This window comes from Erpetoichthys calabaricus, chromosome 7 (assembly GCF_900747795.2).
Source record: "Erpetoichthys calabaricus chromosome 7, fErpCal1.3, whole genome shotgun sequence".
NCBI lineage: Eukaryota > Metazoa > Chordata > Cladistia > Polypteriformes > Polypteridae > Erpetoichthys > Erpetoichthys calabaricus.
The window spans coordinates 143,472,821-143,500,057 of NC_041400.2; the positions used below are offsets into that span (position 1 = coordinate 143,472,821).

The 27,237-nt window shown below is 38.1% G+C and overlaps 1 protein-coding gene across 1 annotated transcript in view; it reads left to right on the forward strand.

Annotated features, from left to right (window-relative positions):
* The window catches only part of mast4 (microtubule associated serine/threonine kinase family member 4), a 491,113-nt gene that overhangs the window by 272,405 nt on the left and 191,471 nt on the right, over positions 1-27,237 (forward strand). The window contains exon 4 of the mRNA XM_028805493.2: positions 20,051-20,082. Coding sequence (XP_028661326.2) covers positions 20,051-20,082 — 32 coding nt within the window. The remainder of the gene's footprint in view (positions 1-20,050; positions 20,083-27,237) is intronic.

The window sequence follows — 27,237 nt, forward strand, 5'->3', positions numbered from 1 at the left end:
CCATAAATAGTTAATGGCAATTCCATTCAGGGCAGAATGATGCAGAGAATAATGCACACTGGGCTTAGGGAGTTGCCCAGATAAGTATTTTCTCTTCCTCTGCTGTACTACATTTTCAAGACGAACCTGAGGCTAAATAATTTGTAAATGATCTGAACTTTTTTCTTCTTTTCTTTGCACATAAAATTCTGGTTTTGTTTGAGGGCAATTCCTGTGTACTTAATAAATCATCTCGGTGTCCTGTTTTGAGTGTATTTTTTATTTATGTTTTGCTTTGCAAGGAAATAAATGTGTTCCCTAAACTAGATGTGCTGCTTTTGTAACATTATGTTTTAAGATATGCCATATTTTTTTCCTGAATAGACTTCTTACTTTTTGAAACCCAAACTGATTTCATTTGTAAAGCAATGGATGATAATGCTCAGAAACACCATATATTAAACTCTTCTGCTGTATAACATGCCTATAGTTGTTTACACATATTGGGGAATTCCGGCTTAAGTTATAAGTTTTATATGAATATGAAACAGTGATAGGATGGAAGGGTGACACAGTGGTATTTCTGCTGCCTCACAGTAAGAAGACCAGGGTTTGAGTACTGGGTGCTCCCTGTTTGGAGTTTGCATGTTCTCCCTGTGTCCACCTGGGTTTCTTTCAGATGCTGTGGCTTCCTCACACAGGCCAAAGACATGCAGATTAGGTGAGTTGGTTGTGTTTGAAAGTGTGTCTGTTAGTTACACCTGTGTTGAAAAGGCATCCTGTCCAGGAGGCTCCACCTGCCCTGCAACCCTGCCCTGGATAAGTGGGTTAAGAAGATGGATGGAACGAATAGTGATGTATTGAACCTAACTACCTAGCGCCCCCTGCAGGGGCTGGTTTTGATTCATCCAGCCGGGACCAATTTCTAATTTAATTAAGCTGTTTTAATTAGCAGCTTGTTTTTGTTCTCATTCTGCAATCAAATATATAAAACAGCACGTGTGCTCCTTTCTATCGTAAGAGATAAATGCAGCTGTTAGGTTTTTCATGTTTTACAAAGAATGAAACAAAAGCATCTCTCCTGAAGCCATTTATTATGACGTTATTGTGTTTTTTATTTTATAATTATTTTTGAAATTAGTCATTTTAAGGTAAAGACAGAATGGTGACATTGATGCCTAGTTGAGTCATCTGTATGGTCATTGTTGTCTGCTCTTTTTTGTTCCTGTGTTATTCTTATGAAAGCAAATCAAGAACATCAAGATGAAGCAGATAAAAGGAGATTAATGAAAGTAATTTTTTTCATTAGTACAAAAATAAAGCAGAAAATATTGATCATTCTCTACCTGACGGACCAAGAGGACATCTGAGCCATCTAATTAAACAAAGGATGTAAGAGCAAATTAGTAAATTGCATGAAAGAAAAATTACAGCAGTATTTGATGATAAGAATAAAAAAAAATACTGCCTCAAAGTGGACAGAAGCTATCATGACTACCATTAAAAAGGTTAAATCTATAGATTTCAACACGTCCGATTTTACAATAATAATGTGTAGTGTCTTACTGTATGTACTGGTTTTAAACCCGCACACTTACTAATGCAGTTCCTTGTTGCTTTATTCCTGATTGAGGGAATATTGGATCTGAGCTGAATACACTGTATGTCTCTTTTGATTTGTAATTCCCCACTTGTAGCACAATTTATAAAATCAAAAAAAAATTATCCTAATTCAGACATTTCAGAATGGGAAATTTCATCTTATTCAGCAGTTTAATTCTAGATTTATGTATATGTTATGGATTGGTGCTGTTTATGACCATATACTGTTTATCTTCAGTTCAAAATGTATAGCTCATCCAGTAACTGATCTACTATTTCACCAAGATCTACTGTTTCATTGTGTTCTCACATTAAACTAAAAATTCCACTTTTGTTTCATCTGTGAAAAAATAATTATGTCGTTTTCACCTTGGTTTTCCACCTTGCACATCACTCTTTCTCAGTTATTATCACATGGTGGACTTATGAACACTAACATTAGATAATGCCAAGGAGATCTTTAGATCCTTACATTCAAAAGATTTTCCTAACACTGGACTGAGTGAAAGCAGCATATTCAGAGGTTGTTTTGTAGCTATCATCAGACTTTTGCATAGTGGGAATATTCATTTTTTTAGTATTAGAAAGGATATCTGCTTGGTCCTCCAATTCACACCTGGTTGTCACCTCATTGTTTGACCTTCCAACTGTAATTTACCATTTAATCAAACCAAATAACTTTGATTATCATGTTTTTCTATGAAAGAAAGTAGATGTTGTCTGTCTGTCTGTCTGTCTATCTATTATATAGTGCACTTCACTATCTATCTATCTATCTATCTATCTATCTATCTATCTATCTATCTATCTATCTATCTATCTATCTATCTATCTATCGAGCTTCTGTAAAAGGGAACATATAAAGTTCTGTCTATCCATACATCCATTCAGTTTCTGACACTAGCAACAGTATGGATTTTTTTGTGTGCTGATATTCAAAAAGATGATTGTTCTCTTTTCTGTATTTTTTTGATAGTGTTTAAGTGTTTTGTTTAAATTCTGAGCTAATTGCCTTTTTGTGTAACCAGCAGATAATTAATAACAGTGAGAGCTGGATTCTAATTAAGTAAGTGATTGGAGTGAAAGCCTGCAACCACTCATGTGGCATTATGTGAATGGGGCTGTCTTACCCGGCACTAGAATATGCTTTTGTTAAGAGAGCTTCTGCTTTAAAGAAATGTTAAGGTGTTAAAGCTACACAAAATTTTTACAATGTGCTTCAGCACAATTTAATTTACTACCCAAAATCCAAAAAAGTTTGCACAGTTTGGAAAATGCTAATAAAACAAAAAAGGAGTTATTAAAAAATTCAGTTTACCCAGTAATTAACTGAAAACACTACAAGAACACATTATTGGATACTTTACCTTGTGAATGTAATTTTTTTTTTTTTTTTGGAAGTACACACTCTTGTTTAATATGATGACTACAGCATGATCCAAAATAGTTTTGACAGGTGAGAGGTTACCATTCTATAACATCACAGTTTCTTTCAGTAACACTTAAGTGTTTGGGTACTAAAGTTGTTCAAGTTTAGCAATAGGAATTTTCCCCCATTCATTCATTATGCACATCTTCACCTGCACAGCTGTACTGGGCTCTTCGTTGCCATATTTTGTACTTCATGATATGCTATACACTGTTAATCAGGGACAGGTCAGGACTGCAGGCAGGCCAATCTACTACCTGAACTCTCTGCTTACACAGCCATGCATTTTGGAATTGTCCTGCTGGAAAACGTAAGGAAAAGACAGGAGTTGGATGGCAGCAAATGCTGCTCCACAATTTGTACATATCTTTCTGCATTAATGATGCCCTTTCAGATGTGCAAGTTACCCATGCCATGGATGCTAACACACCACCATACCATGACAGGCACTGGATTTTGGACCTTATGCTGATTATAGCTTGGATGGCCCTTTTCCTGTTTGGCCCAGAGAACAAAATGGATGTTTTTTCTAAAACTGTTTGAAAGGTCGATTTATTGAACTACAAAACACAATTCCACAGTGCTACTTTCCATCTCAGATGAGACCTAGCCCAGAGAAGTCAATGGTGCTTCTGGACAGCATTGATGTATGGCTTCTATGTTACATAGTAAAGCCTCAGTTTGCATTTGTGGATGCAGAGGTGAATGGTGTTGACTGACAAAGGTTTACTAAAGTTTTCCTGAGCCCATATCTTGCCTCAACCCATCTTTGCTCTTGAAGGACAAGGCCTTTATAATAAGCCTAAAATTCAAGGCTAATACTAAAAGTATTGAGTTGGCTATTTAGTGGTTATCAAAAAAAATGGCATTAAAAAAGACACTTGGACATGAACCCAGCATATGCAGGTTTAAAAAGAATACCCACATAATAAAACTTTATCACCAACACTCTCCAAACCTCACCTTTTTATTCCATTCACCTAACCCCACCCCATTAGCTATATATTACCTGTAAGTCTAATCATTTATCTCTGATGATGACTCCTGTCATGGGTTGAAAGCTCTATAAAAAACTATTTTATCATTTGTGACTCATCCCTTTGTGGATTTCTGCAAATCTATATAATACTTAGGGTTTTCTGTCTGTCACACAAAACCTTGCAAACAACTGGGCCTTGAACTTTGAACTTATTCTAAATCGAGAGCTTATGGAAAGACAATAATAATAATTGGAGACACTCCAATAACAGAATTGGAGACGCTACCTATCTTTCTGACTGAATTGGGCCCGTGGTGTCTCTGAGAACAAGTCACTGCATAGAAAAGGCATGGCACCATTGCCATGAACAACTCTCTAAACCACATTGCACAAGCTGCGCGGATTGTCCACAAACTAACACTCCAATCGCCTAGGAGAAAGTCATATACAAAATTTAATGCTGTAAAAAAGAAGTAGAGCTGTGACTTCGGTTCATCTTTAAGCCAAATGGATGAGACATTTCATTGACAACAAATGAGAAATGATGAGGTGGCAGGTCACTGCAGCACATACCAAAATGAGAGGTCAGCCTGACATACAACTCCATAATAGGAAAGTATGGTGATGGTGATTAACTCAGTGACAGGACAGGCAGAAAAGTGGCGCCTAAGCGGAAGTCTTCGTGTTTCCTGCTATACTGTTACACAATTTCCTTACCTGTTTAACACCACAGTTTCACACAAGTCTCATTCTTACTAATCTTAAAAGAACACCAACCAAATTTTTTTGAAACAATGCAGTTAATTAGATAAAACACAAAACACCTTGCCTTTATACAGTTTTTGTTTGAATTCAAGTCCTAGTATATTTACCAATCACTTCTTTTTGTTTTATTACCATTTTCCATACTGTCCCAACATTTTTGGAATTAGGGGTTTAGCATTTTCATTTGCAAATTCGCCCCTACTTCCTAAACTTCTGGTGTAAGTTACAAGTAATTCTGTTTTTATTTATTATTTTATTACAAATATTGTACATAATGTATTATTTCTGCTTCTGTTTTCAATGGAACATAATACAAAAAGTAGCACAGTCATAACCTTTAAGCTTTTCAATCACATCATTTGCTCATTTCTTTTATAAATATTGATCAATTAATTGAAAAGTTAAATGCAGTAACTTCTCATTTTTTATAATTCACAGTACAAATTTGTTATGGTAGTTTGATTTCAGTACACTTGATTTTTTTTTTCCATTGCATTTGATGTTTATCCTGCAGCTGATCTCCTCTACTGAAGTGCTCCCTAAGGTTATACTATTGCCACTGAAATTCTTAATTAAATGACACTTCTTTGTCTGGCTCAGTGTGAACCATTTGGTGTGTAGTGGCCAAATAAGATGATTTTTTAGCACAATCCTCAGGGGTCCTAGGCTGAGGTCAATGATATGTTGAAAATGTACTCGGGGGCAATTTTGAATCTCTCTGGATGCAATAAGGAAGAGACTCGCAGAGCTCCTGTAATTTATCAGTATAATGCACAGCACACCAGAGCCATCAGGTTTGGTGTCTAGTCATATTTGTCATAAGATCTGACAGGTTTATGATATGGATTTAATACATTTAAATTTAAAGACCACTTTGTTTGCTTCAGTGGACAACTGAAATTGATGCAGTTAGTTCTTTGCAAGTTTTATATTAAATTAATAAAAAGGTTTGTTTTTTTTTTTTTTTTACAGAGGGAATAATATTGTACAAATGTATTATTTCTTGGACTGAAATGTACAGGAGGACCAAGAGCTTAGTCCACATTGCCGGTAGTAAGTTGGACTCATTTCCTGTTGAGGTTGGACTCCGCCAGGGCTGCCCTTTGTCACCGATTCTGTTCATAAGTTTTATGCACAGAATTACTAGGTGCAGCCAAGGAGCGGAGGGGGTCTGGTTCGGTGAACTCAGAATCTTGTCTCTGCTATTTGCGGATGACGTGGTTCTGTTGGCTCCAACGGACAGTGACATCCAGCTGTCACTGGAGCGGTTCGCAGCCGAGTGTGAAGCGGCTGGGAAGAGAGTCAGCGCCTCTAAATCCGAGGCCATGCTTCTCTGCCGGAAAAGGGTGGAGTGCTCTCTCTGGGTTGGGAACACATTACTGTCTGAAGTGGAGGAGTTCAAGTATCTTGGGGTCTTGTTCACGAGTGAGGGAAAAATGGAGCGGGAGGTTGACAGACGGATCGGTGCAGCATCCTCAGTAATGTGGGCTCTGCCACGGTCCGTCGTGGTGAAGAGAGAGCTGAGCCAAAAGGAGAGGCTGTCGATTTACCAGTCAATCTATGTTCCTACCCTCACCTATGGCCATGAGCTTTGAGTAGTGACCAAAAGAGCAAGATCCCGGATACAAGCAGCCGAAATGAGTTTTCTCAGCAGGGTGGCTGGACTTTCCCTTAGAGATAGGGTGAGGAATTCAGTTATCCGGGAGTGACTTGGAGTAAAGTCGCTGCTTCTCTGCATTGAGAGGAGTTAGTTGAGGTGGTTCGGGCATCTGTTCAGGATGTCCCCTGGACGCATACCTAGGGGGGTGTTCCGGGCATGTCCCACTGGGAGAAGGCCCCGGGGCAGACCCAGGACACGCTGGAAGGATTATATCTCCCGGCTGGCCTGGGAACGCCTCGGGGTCCCCTTGGAGGAGGTGGCCGGGGAGAGGGAGGTCTGGGCTTCCCTGCTTAGGAAACTGCCCCCACGACCCGACTTCGGATAAGTGGTGGACAATGGATGGATGGATTTATTATTTCAAACATTTGTCATAATAAAAATGCAAGAGATAAGTTGGAGGTCCTGACTAACTCAATAAGACCCAGAGAAGACAGGAGTGTTCATGGCTATAGTTTCTTCCTGTAATACAACATTCCTAAATTACTTAGAATATACACAGGTTTATTATAAACTAACTTTATATGCAGAGATACAATGATCAATCGGGAATCTTGTTTCTTAATATGCATTTGATTGGTTTATAATCGGTGCAATATTTGGATGACACTAAAACAAACCTGTTCCCACTAGAAGGGACTGCCCTGGGAATGTGGTACTGGAAATATATTTTTCCAGTTAGACAGTGTTGCACAAGTTTGTTTACATCTCTCTTCATTTGCGTTATGCAATTTTTTCTTTAACTCTGTGAAAGCTAAGGAAATGCTGTGTTAATCATGTTTGAGTGTTTTGGAGTGCTAATTGCTTATAGAATCACTTTGAGGTATCAGAGGAGTGCAATACATCATAATAGCTTACCAATCTTCTATTCAGCACACTTGAGAGTCATTGTATTTATGTAATGTAATTTGCAGATTATTGCAGTGTCATTTTCATTGATTAAATCGTTATGTCTTTTTTAAATTTATCTCATACCTTCACAATCGTTAAATAAATTTTATGGATTGTTTTTGTGCTATAAAGATTGCAATTGTTGCTTTTTCTTTTGTTTATTGAGCATAATATTAGGATGATAAGCATTAGACTTACCTAGTCCATTGGTTATAATGGAGGAACTCAGCAATGTAGTTGCTCAAGTATGTGATAAAAATCTTTTAATTATTCAGATCATTATTGTTATAAAATGCATGACCAGTGCATAGCTGACAACACATATCTGACACTATAAATCCAGCAAAAGTTGTGGAAAAATTGCACTGCTTCAGTCAGCTCTGACAAAATAGGGTTTATGTTTTGTTCATACTCTGTTCTACCATTCTATAAATACATTCTCTGCAGAGTTCCGATCATATATTTTTATATGAGACAGCAGTAACCATTTTGGCGTTATGAAAATGTAAAAATAAAAACTGTATAAGCTTATATGTTGTTAAGTACAGTAAAAATGAAAAATGCTGGTAAATGAGGACAGCCTAGTGAGCAATTGGTTATCAAAGGAGTCTAAGTTAACCTAAAAAACACAAAGTAAAATAACATTCTTAAGCCCAGTTAAGGGTTGAAGGTGTCCAGTGCCTGTACTATAAGCACTGAGCAAAAGGAAGGAGCTTAGCCCTATTAGGGCCGCCAGTCATTTACAGAATGTGTGCATACATACACAATCCCTTACTCACAGCAGGCCAATTGAAATTCACTAGTTAACCAACTTATACAACGTTGTAGATGTCGAAGAAGACTGTTGCACTGAGAGGAAAACCTATGCATACATAGGAAAACATGCAATTACAATCCAGGATACTGGATCCAGAAAGTAGCAACTCTAGCCACTGCACCACCTTGCTACCCTTGGAATACATAAAGTGTGTATTAATTAATTAATACACATTTTTTGTTGCTAAACGAGAGATATAAATCTGAATGTGTTATCTCTTCTTATATTCATTTTTTTAAGGATGTCTAATCCTATTATTAGGTTAATGGATCAGAAAGTTATCCAGGCATCATCAGGCACATGGAAAGATTCACCACTGGATGGGATGCTTGTTCAGCACAAGGCGATGAAAGAACTAGGGTATCCTATTTTGGGGTCATTAAAACCCTTAAAGTCCATTTGGGTCCCTGACTGTGCAGAGCTTTTATGAAAGTTTTATTTCTATTCATTTTTTTGAAAAACAAATCTATTGCTGAATAAACTGATGCCTTTTTTTGGACAGTAATAATTAAAAACATAAAATACTCATGTATGTATTAGTTTTAATTTCTCCTTTGTATGTTTATTCATTTTTAAAGTGTTTAGTATATTCTTTCTTTTTAATTTGGTTCCTTAAATATGTTAATGCGTAGGATTGTTTAATTATTGAACTTTCATTGCACTGCTTTTATTTTATTTTGTAAAACTTTAATATTACCCTTAGGTATTACATTTACAGTAGTACTGTATAAAAAATTATTTATTTCGAGTTTAATTTGTAAGTTAACTACCAATAAATACCTGCCATTAAAATGTTCTTTTTTAGGATAGTATATACATTTTGTATTGACATTAATTTACAAGCAGTTTGGATGAATAATTTGGTTCCCTTAATGGCCATCACTTGTCTCATTGAGAGCTAGGAGTAGAATAACATTCAGTCATTCACATGGTCGAGAAATGAGTGTTTCAGGTTTTTTTTTTTGAACAGGAGCTCTTTAACACCATCCTTTCAGATGCCTGATTTCTGAAGCAGTGATGAGAGTACAGTACAAAAGGCTCTTCGTATACTGTAGCTATTCATTACACAGAATTCTGTTTCACTGTTTTGAAAAAGTGGGATAGTATTTTATAGTATTGATGTGTAATTCAAAAATTAGACAGTAGAATAAAAGGAAATTGCAATTGAGATCAATCTGGAGAAACACCATTAATAACAGATCTGCACATTTATGTACATAGAACAGTTGTATATTAGAAGAGACATCAAGCTTCTAGTAAAGTTAAAATTGCCATTTGTTTAATGTTTCCTAAACATTTTATGTTGCTATTAATTAATTCAGTATAACGTTTTATACTTATTATTTGAGATATGTTGCTGAATGTATTTGTAACATTACAATTAGTTCTCACAATCTTGTGCATGGTTTTTGTCAATACAACATGAGCAGGCTTTGAATTTTCTTAAACAACAAATCCATTGGACTCATGTTTTTGCCAACTCCTTGTCTGTTTACTTTAAAATGTATTACGTATTTAAAAATGCTATGAAGTATTTTGGTTTCCTAAGTAGAGTTTATGGTACTTTATTTTGGTTTCTGGCATTTACTTCATTTTTCTTTTTTTCTTACTATTTCTTGAACCTTCTCTTTGGTATAACAGCATGTTCCATAACAGGCAGCTTCGTCATGAACTGTGCAAAGTACTTACCGTATATACTCACGTATAAGTTGGGTCTTGAAACTCGAAAAATCGATCATAAAATCAGACACTGACATATACGTCCAATCAAAAATGCGACACATTATTTATTTATTTATTTTTTACACATGTTTTTGCCTCCTCCAGTCTCACATCAGTTTCTCAGATGCATCGAATTTTGTTGCAGCAGCGCAGTTACCAATTTCTTTTGCTACTTCAATGACGTTTAGTTTAAAACCAGCTTCATATTTTATTCTGATCGAACGCTCCATTGTAGATAAGGAATTCTCTTACAATAAAGGTGTATGAGGGTGTGAGGTACAAAAAACATAAATCACTGCAAACGTCAGAATAATTCGGGTATTATTGTGTGGTCATATAGGCACAATACATAGAAAAAAAAAAGGCAGTGTGCTCTGTGGTTACTCTCTCAGGTGGGCGTTAGCATATCATAATCTCTTGGATCAATTGCGTGAGTTTTCCGCATTCAACTTATACGACCAACATTATAAAATACCAGAAATTATACGGTAAAATCAAGTCCAGACTTATCTGTGGGAGAACTTATCTGCAAGTATATTGATATGATAGCTATATTAATAAAAAAATAATAGTCACATCTAGCATGCTTTGGGACATTTTGTGATGGCAGGAATGAGGATTAGAACCTCCAAATCTGAAGCCATGATCCTCAGTTCAAAAAAGGTGGCCTGTCCTCACTGAATGGAAGGTAAGTTAGTAAGTGAAAGAGTCTAAGTACCTTGGGGTCTTGTTCACAGAATGAGGGAAAAAGGGATGGCAAGATCAACAGATTGATTGGGGTGTTGAGTGCAGTTATGAGGTCAGTATACCGATATGTAGTGGTGAACAAGGAGCTGAGTCAGAAGTTAAAGGTCTCGATTTACCAGTAGATTTACATCCCTACCCTCACCTATGGTCATGAGCTTTGGGTAATGACTGAAGGAATGATTACATACGGGTACAAATTGTTGAAATTAACTTTCTCCGCAAGGTGGCTGGGCTGTCCCGTAAGAGATGGTGTGAGAAGTGTGGACATCCGGGAGAGGCTCAGAGTAGATCCGCTGACCCTCCATGTCGAAAGGAGCCAGTTGAGGTCATTTGGGCATCTGATACAGATGCTTCCTGGACACCTCCCTGTGGAGGTTTTACAGACATGACCAGCTTGGGGGAGACTCCGGGCTTGCAAGGTGGATTATATTTCCCAGATGGCATGGGAACGCCTTGAGATCCTACAGTATGACTTGGCAAGTGTGACTGGGCAAATGGATGTAAGAGGCTCACAGCAACCCAGCTTCAGATAAGCTGTGGAAAATGAGTAAATGAATGAATGAGTGACATGCACAGTCAGGAGGCCTGAAAATGGCAAATACAAGTTTGCATGTTATTTATATTAATTTATTTTTATTAATTTTATTAAGTGTGTTACAGGGACTGAGACAAAGATGAATAAGGATTTCATCAGTACTAAATTCCAAACATTTATGTTTTACATTAAATCAATTTCAGCCCTCATCCTCTATATTGTTTGGAGAGGTATTTGATCAGGCAGTCTGATATTAAGTAGTCTTAAGGCATGAAATAAATTCAGCATTTTGAAAAACATGAGTAAATGAATGCAAAATTCACTACACTACAAAGACTAACATGTTGAGATTTGTTTTTAATAAAAATTATAGGTAGATTTATTTTTATCAATGAGTTACTGAGTGTGTATATAGATTCTTCCAGCTGACTAAGTTAGGAAAATAAGTGTCAAGTATAGTATATGACATTGCAATAGGTTTTTCATGACTTAATGTTATCCTATTCAGTGTTACTAATGCAGTTACAGGATTGCAAGTCATTTTGAATCTGAAATTATCTGAGTAATAAATACCCCCACCCCCCCATGATCTGAGAATAGTACATTCCCAAAGCACACTGCCTAGTGATTTAGGCGCTTGATGACATCATTCACAATTTGATTCTTGTTCCGGATATTTTTAGGATAATCTTAGTTCATATAGGCGTGTGGAAGTTTTAACAGATCTATCCATGCTTTACACAAATTAATGAAGAAGTTAAGTATCTTATAGCTGGCTAAATTCTGTTCATTACCTGTGATTATAAAAAGCTTATATTGCCTTGGATCATTTAGCACTCTTTGACATACTATAGGTTGGCACAGTCAGATCCATTAAAACTGATGTCATATTACATGACTTTTAATCGTGGAGCATATCAAAAATACCTGCTGCAGTTGCTGATCGCATTGTGAGACCGTGTCAATTTAAATGACTAAAAATCACTAGCCATTTCACATTTTCTGATAGCGTGTCAGCCTTCCAATGCAGTTGGGCTCATCCCATTTTGTAACAGCCAAAAGCATGCTACCTGACAGAGCTGGTTCAGTACGAAAGGTTAACAGGTACAAGTTTAGCTGCAGTCTATGCTCTTTTGTTTGTTCTTTTTTTTATTATGCCATGCAGAACATAAGGCATCAGACAAATGAGCCTCTCTTCTGTTTGTCACGTCCAAAACACCTTAATCTTCTTTGCTGAATTTATATGCATTGTGCTTATGGAGGAGCATTAATTTACTGACAGCTCTCATGTTCACAACCCTGTCCCTACAACTTAGACAAAATCAAACATATTTGATTTTTTGGGGCAAGTTGTGGACTAATTGGAGTGAGTGACTGAGGGTGTCACATTATGCGCCTGGATTCACAGGAGCATGCCAGCAGTGGTCTCTTACTCAATAATATTATGTAAATGAAGAATACAAATGAAAATGATTTGTAAAGTTGCGCAATGTGACAGGGCCTTTCAGTAGTGTTGTTTCAAGTATATATATTCATGGGAGATCAGGAAAGATGGAAATTTCTGTTTTTGAGAATTGAAGCACAGGAAAGTTAAGTGACTTGCCCAGAGTCAAATGGTGGACTGGCAGTCTAGAACCATACCTTAAAAGGCTCCATTTCAACTTTCACACAACACATCTGATATGGTTGATCGGCTGAAATATTATTTCTATAGCTGAAAGAATTGAGACCTTTAGCATATGAATTATCCATTGAAGTGTGTCCATTTGTTGTACTTGATTTTCATTAGGTCCTGTGTATGTTTCTTTAAAGATAGTTGACTTTAAATAGGCATGCTTGTTCCAGTTCAGCAGACTATGCAGAGTTGTGATTGCTTTTTACTGTTTGTTTGAGTTAGGTCTTACAGGTTTTGTCAAAATAAGATTTTCAAAGCTTGTCCTGAAAAATGAACAGTTTCAGATGTTGTGTGATTACTGTGTGATGTTTAAGATGGGATAAATTAAGTCTTTAAATGAATTTTTCTGATCCTGGCATGTGCTCAGCTCTACCTGCATTAACTTTTCAGTTCTACTGACATTATGAATGAAACTGGTTATTACTCTAGACATTTCCTCAGTAACTGTTGCATTTGATTTAAAGTTTTAGATTTCAGGCCAGTGTACCTTTAAATCTATTGATCTTTTAAGATTTTCATGATAGAATTTTGATTCCTTCTGGCTGTTTAGGAGAGACAATTCTTCTTTTCAGACTTTTGTTATGATTATTATTACTACTACAATTCATATTTTGTTATAATGTTATGGTGGAAGTCACTCGTTTCGATCTGAAATAAAATTGATGTTTTTTCTTTCCTACAACATAATAATCCACACATTGGGGACTGTTTGTATAGTAAGGCTACAGTCTGCCACTGTAACTAATGCAGTGACTGAGTTATGGTATTGCTAGTTACTTCAGACAGGTGGAATAAGGTAATCTTCAGATGGTGGTCACAGCCAAATACAGCAATAGTATATTCACAAAAACCTATGAAGGCATACAGACGGCAGGATACCATTCAGCCTATCTGACTTGTTTTATTATCTTAACATTATAGAATGGGAATCCCTTTAATAAGCTCTTCCTGTCTTGATTGAGTGGATTTGTGAGCATGGTAAGTTCCTGGCTTACACTTGATATTTCCAGGATAGGATGCAACCTTCAGCAACTGGGTCCTGTAAAAATCAGGTTCAGGAAATCAATGGATGAATTATGAGCTACCATGTGTTCATGTAAGTTTTTTATAATTTTATATTGGCGAGTACAAATATTCTGAATTTTCATGTGCTTACCTGCATAACTATATCCACAGGGTTTAAGAATCAGAATACTTTCAAAAATGAAGAATAACTATAGTTGGTAATAAGTAAAATTTGTATTACGTACCAGTCTTTTAGAACTGAGCTAAGTCTAGGAGTAGATCCAAAGCTTACACTAGACATTCAGTCATTAGAGATCCTGAAACCAGGGAATACAAAAACAGCCAGCTGCCACTGCGGTTACAGAACATTGCATGATTCACGAGCATCCAGGAGAAATTATGCACCGGTCCTTAAGCCAGCTGCCAAGGCCAAATGATGAACCACTCAGTTAAAGAGTGCAACTAAGGTAGATTTGTACTGCAGATGGTGAGATTCTCAAGGTAAAAAGGTGTAGCTGTTACAGTTTGTCCAGTCAGCTTCTTCATGTAGGAAGACAGTGAAAACATCTGAGTGCAAAGAAAAAAACCTTGATCTAGATAAATAATTACATTAATCTGGCAATTGATGAACTTCATTTACCCCTTTCTGTCTGCCTGTCTCTTTCTTGATGTTTGTGACAAGACCTTTATCTGATGAGGTTCAAGGCCAGGTTAGGTGAGAAAGCATGATCTGTAAATGATCTTTCTGTTAGATCAGAGCACATATTGGCTAAATTTGCCCTTAAAGTCCTGTCCTGATTTATTAAGCATAGCAATTTACAGTTACACAAACCTGTTGTGGCCTCATCACCTATAACATTTTGGGATTTTTGTTGTATTTTGTACTTTTTCTGTTTATATTCCGTTTTATTGTTTCATATTCTGATTCAGAGCTTTATGTTTTCTGTATTTATCTTTTAAGTAGTGTTTTAATGTTGGTATTGTATCCAGTATTGTTTGTTTAATCATTTTTCTGTGCTTGTGTACCTATTATTCTATATATTGAGTGTTTGTGAAGTGCTTTGAGCACAGGAAGGGTACTATCTAAGTATAATGGATTATTATTATAACCAAGACTTTTTGATCAAGGCACTGAGCAGCACATACAAAATATGGACAATGATTAGTTTTTAAGGTTTATTTATTATCCATCCATCCTTCCATCCTCTTCTGCTTATCCGAGATCGGGTCGCGGGGGCAGCAGTTTGAGCAGAGATGCCCAGACTTCCCTCTCCCTGGCCACTTCTTCTAGCTCTTCCGGGAGAATCCCAAGGTGTTCCCAGGCCAGCCAAGAGACATAGTCCCTCCAGCGTGTCCTGGGTCTTCCCCGGAGCCACCTCCCGGTTAGACGTGCCTGGAACACCTCACCAGGGAGGCGTCCTGGAGGCATCCTGATCAGATGCCCAAGCCACCTCATCTGACTCCTTTCGATGCGGAGGAGCAGCGGCTCTACTCTGAGCCCCTCCCAGATGACTGAGCTTCTCACCCTATCTTTAAGGGAAAGCCCAGACATCCTACAGAGGAAAATCATTTCAGCCGCTTGTATTCGCGATCTCGTTCTTTCGGTCACTACCCATAGCTCATGACCATAGGTGAGGGTAGGAACGCAGATCGACTGGTAAATTGAGAGCGTTGCACCAATCCGCCTGTCGATCTCCCACTCTATTCTTCCCTCACTCGTGAACAAAATCCCGAGATACTTGAACTCCTCCACTTGGGGCAGGATTTCGCTCCCAACCCTGAGAGGGCATTCCACTCTTTTTCGGCTGAGGACCATGGTATCGGATTTGGAGGTGCTGATTCCCAACCCAGCCAATTCACACTCAGCTGCGAACTGATCCAGAGAGAGCTGAAGATCACGGCCTGATGAAGCAAACAGGACAACATCATCTGCAAAAAGCAGTGACCCAATCCTGAGTCCACCATACCGGACCCCCTTTAATGCCCTGGCTGCACCTAGAAATTCTGTCCATAAAAGTTATGAACAGAATCGGTGACAAAGGGCAGCCCTGGCAGAGTCCAACTCTCACTGGAAATGGGTTCGACTTACTGCCGGCAATGCGGACTAAGCTCTGACACCAATCGTACAGGGACTGAACAGCCCTTATCAGGGGGTTCGGTACCCCATACTCTCGGAGTACCCTCCACAGGATTCCCAGAGGGACACGGTCGAATGCCTTTTCCAAGTCCACAAAACACATGTGCACTGGTTGGGCAAATTCCCATGCACCCTCCAGGACCCTGCTAAGGGTGTAGAGCTGGTCCACTGTTCCACGACCAGGACGAAAACCACACTGTTCCTCCTGAATCCAAGGTTCGACAATCCGATGGACCCTCCTCTCCAGGGAAGCTGAGGAGTGTGAACCCTCTGTAGTTGGAACACACCCTCCGGTCCCCCTTCTTGAAAGAGGAGGACCACCATCCCAGTCTGCCAATTCAGAGGCGCTGTCCCTGATGTCCATGCGATGTTGCAGAGGCGTGTCAACCAAGACAGTCCTACAATATCCAGAGCCTTGAGGAACTCCGGGAGTATCTCATCCACCCTTGGGACCCTGCCACCAAGGAGTTTTTTGGCCACCTCGGTGACCTCAGTCCCAAAGATGGGGGAGCCCACCTCCGAGTCCCCAGACTGTTTCCTCATTGGAAGGCATGTTAGTGGGATTGAGGAGGTCTTCGAAGTACTCCCCCCACCGACCCACAACGTCCCGAGTCGAGGTCAGCAGTGCACCATCCCCACCATATACAGTGTTGACACTGCACTGCTTCCCCCTCCTGAGACACCGGATGGTGGACCAGAATCTCCTTGAAGCCGTCCGAAAGTCGTTCTCCATGGCCTCCCCAAACTCCTCCCATGCCCGAGTTTTTGCCTCAGCAACCACCAAAGCCGCATTCCGCTTGGCCTGCCGGTACCTATCAGCTGCCTCCAGAGTCCCACAGGACAAAAAGGTCCTGTAGGACTCCTACTTCAGCTTGTCGGCATCCCTCACTGCCGGTGTCCACCAACGGGTTCGGGGATTCCCACCACGACAGGCACCAACCACCTTACGGCCACAGCTCCGGTCAGCCGCCTCAACAACAGAGGCACGGAACATGGCCCATTCGGACTCAATGTCCCCCACCTCCCTCGGGATGTGGTTGAAGTTCTGCCGGAGGTGGGAGTTGAAGCTACTTCTGACAGGGGACTCTGCCAAACGTTCCCAGCAGACCCTCACAACATGTTTGGGCCTACCAGGCCTGACCGGCATCCTCCCCCACCATCGAAGCCTACTCACCACTAGGTGGTGAACAGTTGACAGCTCCACCCCTCTCTTCACCCGAGTGTCCAAGACATGTGGCCGCAGGTCCGACAACACGACCACAAAGTCGATCATCGAACTGAGGCCTAGGGTGTCCTGGTGCCAAGTGCACATATGAACACCCCTATGCTTGAACATGGTGTTCGTTATGGACAATCTGTGACGAGCACAGAAGTCCAATAACAAAACACCGCTCGGGTTCAGATCGGGGGGGCCATTCCTCCCAATCACGCCCTTCCAGGTCTCACTGTCATTGCCCACATAAGCATTGAAGTCTCCCAGCAGAACGAGGGAGTTTCCAGAAGGTATGCCCTCTAGCACCCTCTCCAGGGACTCCAAAAAGGATGGGTATTCCAAACTGCTGTTCGGCGCATATGTACAAACAACAGTTAGGACCTGTCCCCCCACCCAATGGCGAAGGGAGGCTACCCTCTCGTCCACCGGGGTAAACCCCAATGAACAGGCTCCAAGTCGGGGGGCAATAAGTATGCCCACACCCGCTCGGCGCCTCTCACCGGGGGCAACTCCAGAGTGGTAGAGAGTCCAGCCCCTCTCAAGGAGATTGGTTCCAGAGTCCAAGCTGTGCGTCGAGGTGAGCCCGACTATATCTAGCCGGAACCTCTCGACCCTGCGCACTAGCTCAGGCTCCTTCCCCTTCAGAGAGGTGACATTCCACATCCCAAGAGCCAGCTTCTATAGCTGAGGATCGGACCGCCAAGGTCCCCGCCTTCGGCCACCACCCAACTCACATTGCACCCAACCTCCTTGGCCCCTCCCATAGGTGGTGAGCCCATGGGAAGGGGGACCCACATTGCCTCTTAGGGCTGTTTCCGGCCAAGCCCCATGGGTGCAGGCCCGGCCACCAGGTGCTCGCCATCGAGCCCCACCTCCACGCCTGGCTCCAGAGGGGGGCCCCGGTGACCCACGTCCGGGCAAGGGAAAACGTCGTCCAAAGGTTTGATTCATCATTGGAGGTTTGTTGAACCGCTCTTTGTCTCATCCCTCACCTAGGACCAGTTTGCCTTGGTGGCCCTACCAGGGGCATAAAGCCCCGGACAACAGAGCTCCTAGGATCATTGGGACATGCAAACCCCTCCACCTCGATAAGGTGGCAGTTCAAGGAGGGGGTTTGTTTATTAACATAATCTAAATATTATGACTTCTTTATCTAATTACTTGGGTCTAAGATTATGCACAACCTTAATAAGCTTAGTATATGGTTGTTCTTCATACAGGGCTCACATGACTGAAGGTGTCAAGTCTAAAAACAGCTCATACCAACACAGTCTTAGCCCTTTGGTATGAATGAACATTACTCCCTCTCTAAGACACATTCAGGTACATTTTCTGCCAAAAAAAGTATGCCTATTGTGTTACTGTTTCCAATGTCAATGAAATCAGAGATTAAGAAGTGGGGGAATTGTACTGTAGATATGAAGTATGACTTTAAAAATAGACCTTGGAGTGTGAGTCATATATGGTACTGTGGTATGCCTTCATAATGTCCTAGGTAGAATGATTTTTGGTGAAATAATATAGCATATACTAACATAGTAAGACGACTAGTGTAAAATTTTAGTACAAATAGGCAGTCTTTTGATGCTGCCTAAAACAGTGAGAATTTAATTCCAAAATGTATAGTATATTGAGACAGCGTATTGTCCAGTTGTTTAGGTGTTTTGTGCAGTAACTCGAATCTTTTTTTTTTTTTATTTAAACATCGTTCTCCTTTTTTCTTAGGTTTGTGAGAATACATTCTGCGTTCATTCCGGTCAACATTTCCAGTACCGCTACCTTTTGCATGGAGTGCTAATTGACATGAACTCTTGTCATTTGGCCTAAATATGTCCCTCATTAAAGTCAAAGTGAGAAACACAAATTGGCGAAGAGCAATTCTGGAATAAAGCAAATTATTCTGAAATAAAATTAAATAAAATACTTTAGAGTAAAATGTATTGTTAATGTTCTGTTTATTATTGCAAAATAAAATGATGCATCAATGTATTTTAAAAACAATGACAATATTTTGTCCGGCTTGGTTCAATTCAAAACTCTTAGCTTCTGTAAGCTGTCTAAAAATTGTACTACACACCTGAAAAGCTTAAACAGTGCATTTAATATAAAGTGTTTTTCAGTTAATTATGCTATTTATGAGTCATTTATCATCTTGTAACTCCTCATTAGCTACTTCAATTAAAAGACATTGCCTGGGGAAAAGCAGCAGTGGCCAGTGTGACCAACACTAATTTTAAATCTAAAAGCAAATAAATTGAAAACAAACATACATATTCACAAATATCCCGATTTCAATTTGGATAAAATTTTCTCATTAGGTTTTCATGTTTATACTGCTGACATTTTCTGTTTTGCTAAGTTTCTTTATATTTATCGCTTTTTTATGTATACCACAAAAATGTTAATAATTCATCAACTTATTTTCACTAATTTTACCAAAGTTCAGTTGTTTGTAATATGAGTTATACATAAGTGGTTTAAGAATTTGGTACGTTTGAATGTAACTAGCTAACTTTTCAAACAAAGCATTTATAAGTTGTTTTGTTCCTGCCTTTTTATTAAACATTCCTTTTCTCTTTTTTTAGCATTAAGCTCCCCTTTAGTATTGTAAGCTCCTCTTTTGTTTAGAATTTAGGATTGTAGCTTTCACATTTACAGTATTTCAGTTGTTTAATGTAATGAATTACTTTTTGTAATCTTGTAAAACCGCAGGAGAAACATACAGTGTGTTTACAATATATCTTGGTATTAAGAATTAAATTTGCATCCACCAGAGGGTGGTGTATGTTTTTAGGAATACAACACAGAATATTTATCTATGTGTATGTGTGTGTGTGCAGTTACTCCTAGTAAAGAATTCATTCTAACCTGTTTTTTTTTCTCTCTATCTTTAACAGAAGGAACTAAGCCTTCCAAGAAGAGGGAGTTTGTAAGTAAAAATGATTCAAATTTTTTTCAGGGTCTTTTTATTGCATCCTGTTTATCAAATGCTTTGTAGTATGAAATCTTTTAGTGTTTATGTTTAATGTTACTAATACAGTAGGCTATATGCAGTTTGAAAATAAATTACTTTTTTGGCTTTGCAATTGGATTTGATTTTGGTAGTGTGTTGCATACTGTACTGTATTCTGTACAACTTTATACTGGAGTTTGTGCTACACATATTTGTTGCCTCTGAAAACTGACTTAAGCCAATGTTATTATTCAAAACTAGTTTGACTGTAATATAGACCACAGTAATGGGAGGTCTGTAGAAAAACAACCAGCTTTTTGCATTCAACCCTTTAAAATAATGTTTAGACCTGAAGAGATAATGTAACATGCTATTATTTATTGATTTTTATTAACCCTGCTTCTAATTTCTTTTGGATTTAAACTGGTCAGAAGACCTTCATTTTTTCTTGTTTGTCTGGGTTGGTATTAGCAGAACAGACATGACATTCATGAAATGCCATGAAAGCAGTTTAAAAGGGCAGATAATAAACTGATTGCTTCAATCATAAATAATTCTGTCATGTAGAAACTCTATTGAAACAGTTGTTGAAGAAATAATAAAAAGAAATTGTATGTAATTGTAGGTTATGGCTTAGTAGGTTTCAACCTCTTGGATATGCTACAATGACTACTGGGAACATTTTTGCCTGTTTGATTAATGATAATATTGTGTCCAGATTGAGAAGGTCAAAGTAAACTGGTGCCAGCAGAAAATGGCAATGCTGAAGAAGGGACTTTGATGGAAAGAGCTTTTTCTTTTTTAAATTAGCATTGTAAATGTGCATACTATTAATATGTTTTATCTAATATGATGACACTGAAAGTAGTTACCAGCATTTAAAAATGTTATGTATTGTTAAGTATGCAGTTAAGTTTGGTAATTGTTTCTGTATGTAAAAAAAATGTAAAATGTTTCTTTAAAGTGTGTCAATAAAAGGACCATTCCTTGTTCTGCAAATATTTTGCACCATTCCACCTGGGAGCAGTAAAGTATGTATGTGATACTATATATGCAGCAACTTTCTTTGTATATAGTCCAAGCATTATTATAACTTCTTTAGTCTTGCACATATGTCGTCCTGTTGCTTGAAAAATAAGATCTGCCGTCCAGTCTTTCAAACTGGAATTAATTAAAAACCACAAACACATGCATCAGTCGTCTTCTGAAATCATACAACAAAACAAAAGAAGTCCCCCACCATTTAACAATAAGCCACCAAGTGGATTATGAGCAATTCTTTCTCCAAATTCTGGAAGGAGTACCTCGCTAATAATGTGAATACCACAATACGACTCATAAGGAATATGTGTGATCACTTACAATACCTAAATTGTTTAACAACTGGGGGTATGCTTTTGAATCACTAGCTTCTGCAAATGAAAATCTGTGTCCAAATCTGTGAAGTGTATCAGAATTGCTCCTTGGAATTGGACTGAAAGTCTGACTAGCGTAAGCAATAAGCAACATGTGGAGTGGTGGGGAAATGTATGCGTCTGTGTATTACCACATGTGTTGTAAGGGCGTTCAAAGTTCAAGAAATGGTTAATAGTGACATACCCCAATCATCGGTATTGAAAAGTTGCATTTTACATGTAATGTTTCCAACACTTACCAAGTGTTACTAAACTTTCATTTCGGCAAACAGTGCATAGCCTATAGAAGTGATCATGTAACTTACAAGATATGTTCCAAATATTATTCCATCTCTCTCAAACTAATATTTTTTTAGGAGGTCATTGTTGTCCAGCACTTCCAAAACATTATGCCTTACTTAGAATATGCGTGCCGATTTCTGCCTATAGTAGATGCCAGTGTCTGACAGCTCATAGTGAGTCTTATGAGCCCTCCTAAGTCCTGGTGAGGTAAAGAGTAGTTACCTAAATTAGGAAAAGTTAAAATAAGATAAAGTTAAAATTAAAAATCTTTAACTCCTATTTCAAAGAGTAGGACCAAATTTGTGTCACTCAAATTTTTGAGCCAGGTTAGGACTTTTTTTCCTACTCTGAAACACGTGATAAATAGACACCAACCAAAAGTGGAAAAAGTACTAAAAAATTCTACTCATGTGTGATATAGTGCATGAGACAGGTCTGTGGCATTGTACAGTTTTAAAATAAATAAATAATTAAAAGTGAGCCTGCACTCAGTAGGTGTTTGGGTGTGCGTGGTTGTGAGGAGGAGCGGCTCTGGAGGTTGATGAGGCGATTGGTTTATCGTGTATTTACGTGCAAACACGTGCAGCTTAGTCAATTGTCTCGTTAGCCCTCCGGGGTCTGTAATCAGCAGCAATGCACCTGCATCCCTATTAGAATAAAAAGGAGCTTGAGCAGGAAGGTTAGAACAGAAGACGAGAGAGTGATTGGAGGTTAAATGGCAAAGTAAATGAAGGAGACCCACAGAAGGAGCCAGTGCACTGAAGAGTGGAGGTAGGGAGGAGGTTGGAAAAATGAGAGCTTGAAGTGAGGCAGAGGGGGCACTCCTGCTGAGCACCCCAAAGGGCAGGAGCAACAAAGTGCTCCTAGTAGGCTCATGTGTTAAGGCCTTAAGGGGTGGCAGATCGGAAACGGATCAGGGTGAGGCGTGGCACCCTGCAAATGCAGAGGGATTGGTGGCTTGGCCCAAGCCTGTTTTCAGAATTAGATTTTGCCTTTTAGGTGGAAATCTCCTCGGGTGAGCAGATAAGACATTGTTTTTGTGAAGAAATCAGTATGGATATTGTTAAAAGATAGATTCTGCCAGGATTTGTAACCTCATTTTAATAGGTTTTTAACTTCCAGAATGACACTTCCTTTAATGGATTATTTATTTATTGACTATGTGGAGCAGTGCACTTTGTATTTTGTTTTTTCCATAATTTGTTAAGTAATAACAGCACTAGCACTTGTGCTATACGCTTGCCTCATTTGCTGGGCTCATCCCAGTTATGTTATTGAAAGGTTCTGTGTTCAAATGTTGTTAGGGCCCGTGGAGCCAACCTGGAGAAGTAAAATTACAAGTATAATTACTTAGGCAAAATGTACTTACGAGAAAAATATGTGACAGATACTACTCAAGTAAAAGTAACTCAAGTGAAAGTCCAATTTAGTTATTTTAAAATTAACCTAAATTGGTAAATATCTTCAAATATTCATATTGTGCTTTACTATGCATAAGCATAATATAATGGCAGTGCAATAACGGTTATAAATCAAAAGGGATATTAATGACATATACACGCATACAAACTTATAAGTTATTATAAATTGTTGTATACGACAGTTTCCAACTGTGACTATTATGTACGCTCCTGGCAAATATTTAGTAGGAAAATAATCAGAATCATTGCTAAGTATTAGTTGACATTGTAGTGTATAATTACTAATTTGAAAAAGCTTAAGTGTTTAAAAAAAGAAAAACGTACAATAGGATACACAAGAGATGAAAAGTGGTGTTTACACCCAAACAGCAAACGGCTTTTTAATCTTGTTGACACTGGGCAAGTATCATCTTCACAGTACCAGCCTAAATAAGCAAATTTTAAAACTCATATACTTTTGCTTAGGCCACACTCTCGTAAAAACCTGAAAGTGTTGAAAAAATAAATATCTTGGCAGTTGGTGCAGAAATTTTCTCAAACAAAAACGATTTTTAACTATTGCTGATCTAAATGACAGTACTTAATGTGTACAGGTACTGTATATTTTGTCATTTGTTACAGTGTATAAGCTGATGGTTATGTGTGGAGTCAATGCAAAGTCACTTGTGAGATGATGCAGCTGTTGCCTGCAGCCCTCCATGTGACCATTTCTTAGGAGATGCACGAGCACAACAGGGAGGCGGCTGTGCTCACCATCACAATTCTCACTGGAAACCTTTTGGCTGCTGTCGGAAAAATGAATGCTTAAAAGGTGAGACCAAAAAGTTTGCAAGAGCCCACATTCATGTACAGAAAATTAAAGTGAAATTTGCCAATCTTCCTAATGTATGTTAATAAAATGTATGCATGTTTATGTGCTAAGTGCACCTCATTTATGCATTTTGCACTGAAGGGGGTGTCTTTTTTTTTAAATGGTACCACATGTTATTATAAATTACCTTTTGGACAACTGGACACTGCTTTAGTCTCAACAATACTTGGCAACAGTGGCAGATTTACAGATCATGTTGCCTTTTCTTTTAGCAAAGGAATAAAATTGATATTAGCAGACTTAATAAGGGCCCAGTAACCTAATAATGTTATATTTCAAACAAAATGTTCAATTCACATTGTTATAATAAAAAATACACCATAATTCAACAGTTAAACTACTGACCGCTAAGCTGACAATCATTCAGTAAAAAGGCCAGAAGCATAAATGACTGCACTGTTTACTGAGTAAAATTAATTCTGTATACAAGGATTCTATCAGCATTATCATTAAACTTTTAACTGAAGGACAGTACTTGATTAAGATACTTATATTTTGGCATAGTATCAATTAAATTTAACAAAATATAAAACATCTATAAACAATTTATAACATTGTCCTTTTACTTTGGACCCATTCATTAAAACACTGTTTAGTGTTAGTTTTGTAATTATTATAATATGAGAAAAAATAAATAAATGTGGATCAGAAATATTACAGACTAATGGGTACTACTATACTTTCATATTACATACAATATTTTCACATGCATTACATGTTTTAATACAGAATCATTGTGAGTGTATGACAATACAATTATGCATAAAACATTTAAAACATCTATACATTAAAACAATTGATACTGGCAACTAAATCACTGTTTAAAATGTAAATATATATTAATTTATCTTAAAAAATATTTATATCCTTAAATGTGCAGCATTACTATTGTTAAAATATTCAGTTTATGTAATGTATTTTTACATGAGTTTTTATGGTGTATTAAACAGTCATTCCTAATAGCTATATATAGTTAATAGCTAGATATAATTATAAATATAAATCAAATTCAATTTGTATTATGCCATAGTTGTTCTTACCAATTTTAAATTCAGTGATACACACAGAGAAATGAATAACACATTTACAAACCTTATTTTTAAACTGTTGACTACTTTGTCAAAAGTTATATTTTACAGTGCATAGCACTTGATAGATACAGTAGCTAACCTGCCCACCATCTTTATGCATTGTGAACAAAGCTGATATGAATGCAAAATTGAAGTGAGATACAATATGACTGAAACCTTGAAATATGTTTTAAGATTCACAGTACAGACTTGCCAGTTAATTAAAGATATATTAAAAAAAAACTCTAGCTGGGCCCTCAGTTATGTGGGAGCCTATATACTGCTTGGCTATCACAGTTTTACTGTGGTTTCTTCAGTGCCGTCAGTTATTAATTTTATTGTTTATGCTGTATTATTTTAAACACTCTGCTAGTTTAAAAAAAATCAACTTCTGTGTATTTTTGTAAATTTGCAAGTGTGTACTTTTATGCAAGTGCCTCCCCAGTTTTTGTAAAATAGAGTTTACACCACATAATATTGCAGCTGCCAGCTTTGTTTGCCCTGCCTTTACATTATAAAGAGTGCCGCCTTTGCTGTCATTATACTGACAGCTTTCACTGTACTCTCCATTGCTATCGCAGATGCATAAAAAGACGGTATGTTATATTAAAGGCGTGGCCTTTTACAGTGTACACTCAGCTCCTGACCAATAAACAGCACGGTCATACCATTTTATGCAAAGATACACCCACTTATGAAGCTAGAGAGAAATTCACAGCCACTGTACCAGTGCATGCTCCTCAACTTGACTTGACTTGTAGCAATCAATACAAGCAAAGTAGCGAACATGTCTCTGTTATCTGTTTTTTTCAAGAGAAAATTGATAACAGAGAACAATCAGTTCGGTGACAAATAGATTTTGTCTTTATAACAATATCATTCTGGAATAATCTGCCAAGCTGCCTGATTTGTAATGACACAATTACTGCCATTAAAAAGTACACTGTTTTGTGCCAATGAGGCTCAGTGAAGAAAGTCAAGAACTTGAGAACAAATTACTGTATGGTCACAGCAGGAAAATACTCACCTGTTAACTTATTACCACATTTTTTAAATGTATCCCTCCAAGCTACATGGATAGTGGCCAGGCAAAATAAAGCCTTCACTGATGGAAGGTTATTAAAAGAATACATTGAGCATTTTATTGGGGTTTCCTTGTGATAAATTGACATATAAGGTTTTTGAATCTGTGAAACAGGTACATCGTGTTTGGAGTGAGATGATGTCAGTCAGACTGATTATAGGTACCTAACCGTTGATGAATCAACAAGCATGGTACAATTGTACATATTTTGATGGAGGAAAATTCAGAGAGAAAGAGTAGGCATACTAGTGAAGGGGGGTTAGTGCAGGGTTTGACTGTAGATGAGAATGCAGAGGGGCTATGGTTAAGGGTGTCCGTACGCCTGCCCCTTTTGCTCTAAGTGTCACTTTCAAGCTGTTTACGCCCCCTGTTTTTGAAGGAGGAACCTTCATGTTAACTGTGTTTGTGATTATTTAATTATTATCCTTGTGAATGTTAAGATAATGGTTCTGAAAGCAGAAAAATTGCTAAAGATTATGTAGTTTCGCTTTGAATACTTTCCTGCACAATGTGTGCCTTGTTACAATGAATTCAGTGTCTGCCCCTTTCAAACTGTGTACCTGATTTGATATAATTTTAATTTAAGAGAAAAAAGTGTTGAAGGATGGCTTGGGGACAGAGAAAAAATATCATGTGGCCTGCTAATTTATAGTCCTAGGTTTAAGAAATGAAGCTGATCAAATGGTTGGTTTAACTTTGATTTGTGAACACTTACAGCAGTTGGGTCTAAAACGATTCTCACTTTGTTTTTTTTTTTTTTTTTTTTTTTTTTTTTTTTTTTAGAGTTCTCTGTGGAAATATATAGTCTGCATGACTATTAATGTGTAGCCTTCTGGTTAGTTTGGAACGGAAATGCAAAATGGCGGGACTGGCCGCCTTCACATTGAAGACCTATGTACTTGTAACACTACGTAGCCCACACACAGTAATATGGTGCATAGGTAGTGAGATATGAATCTTAAAGAAATTAAAGCATATCGCACATTTT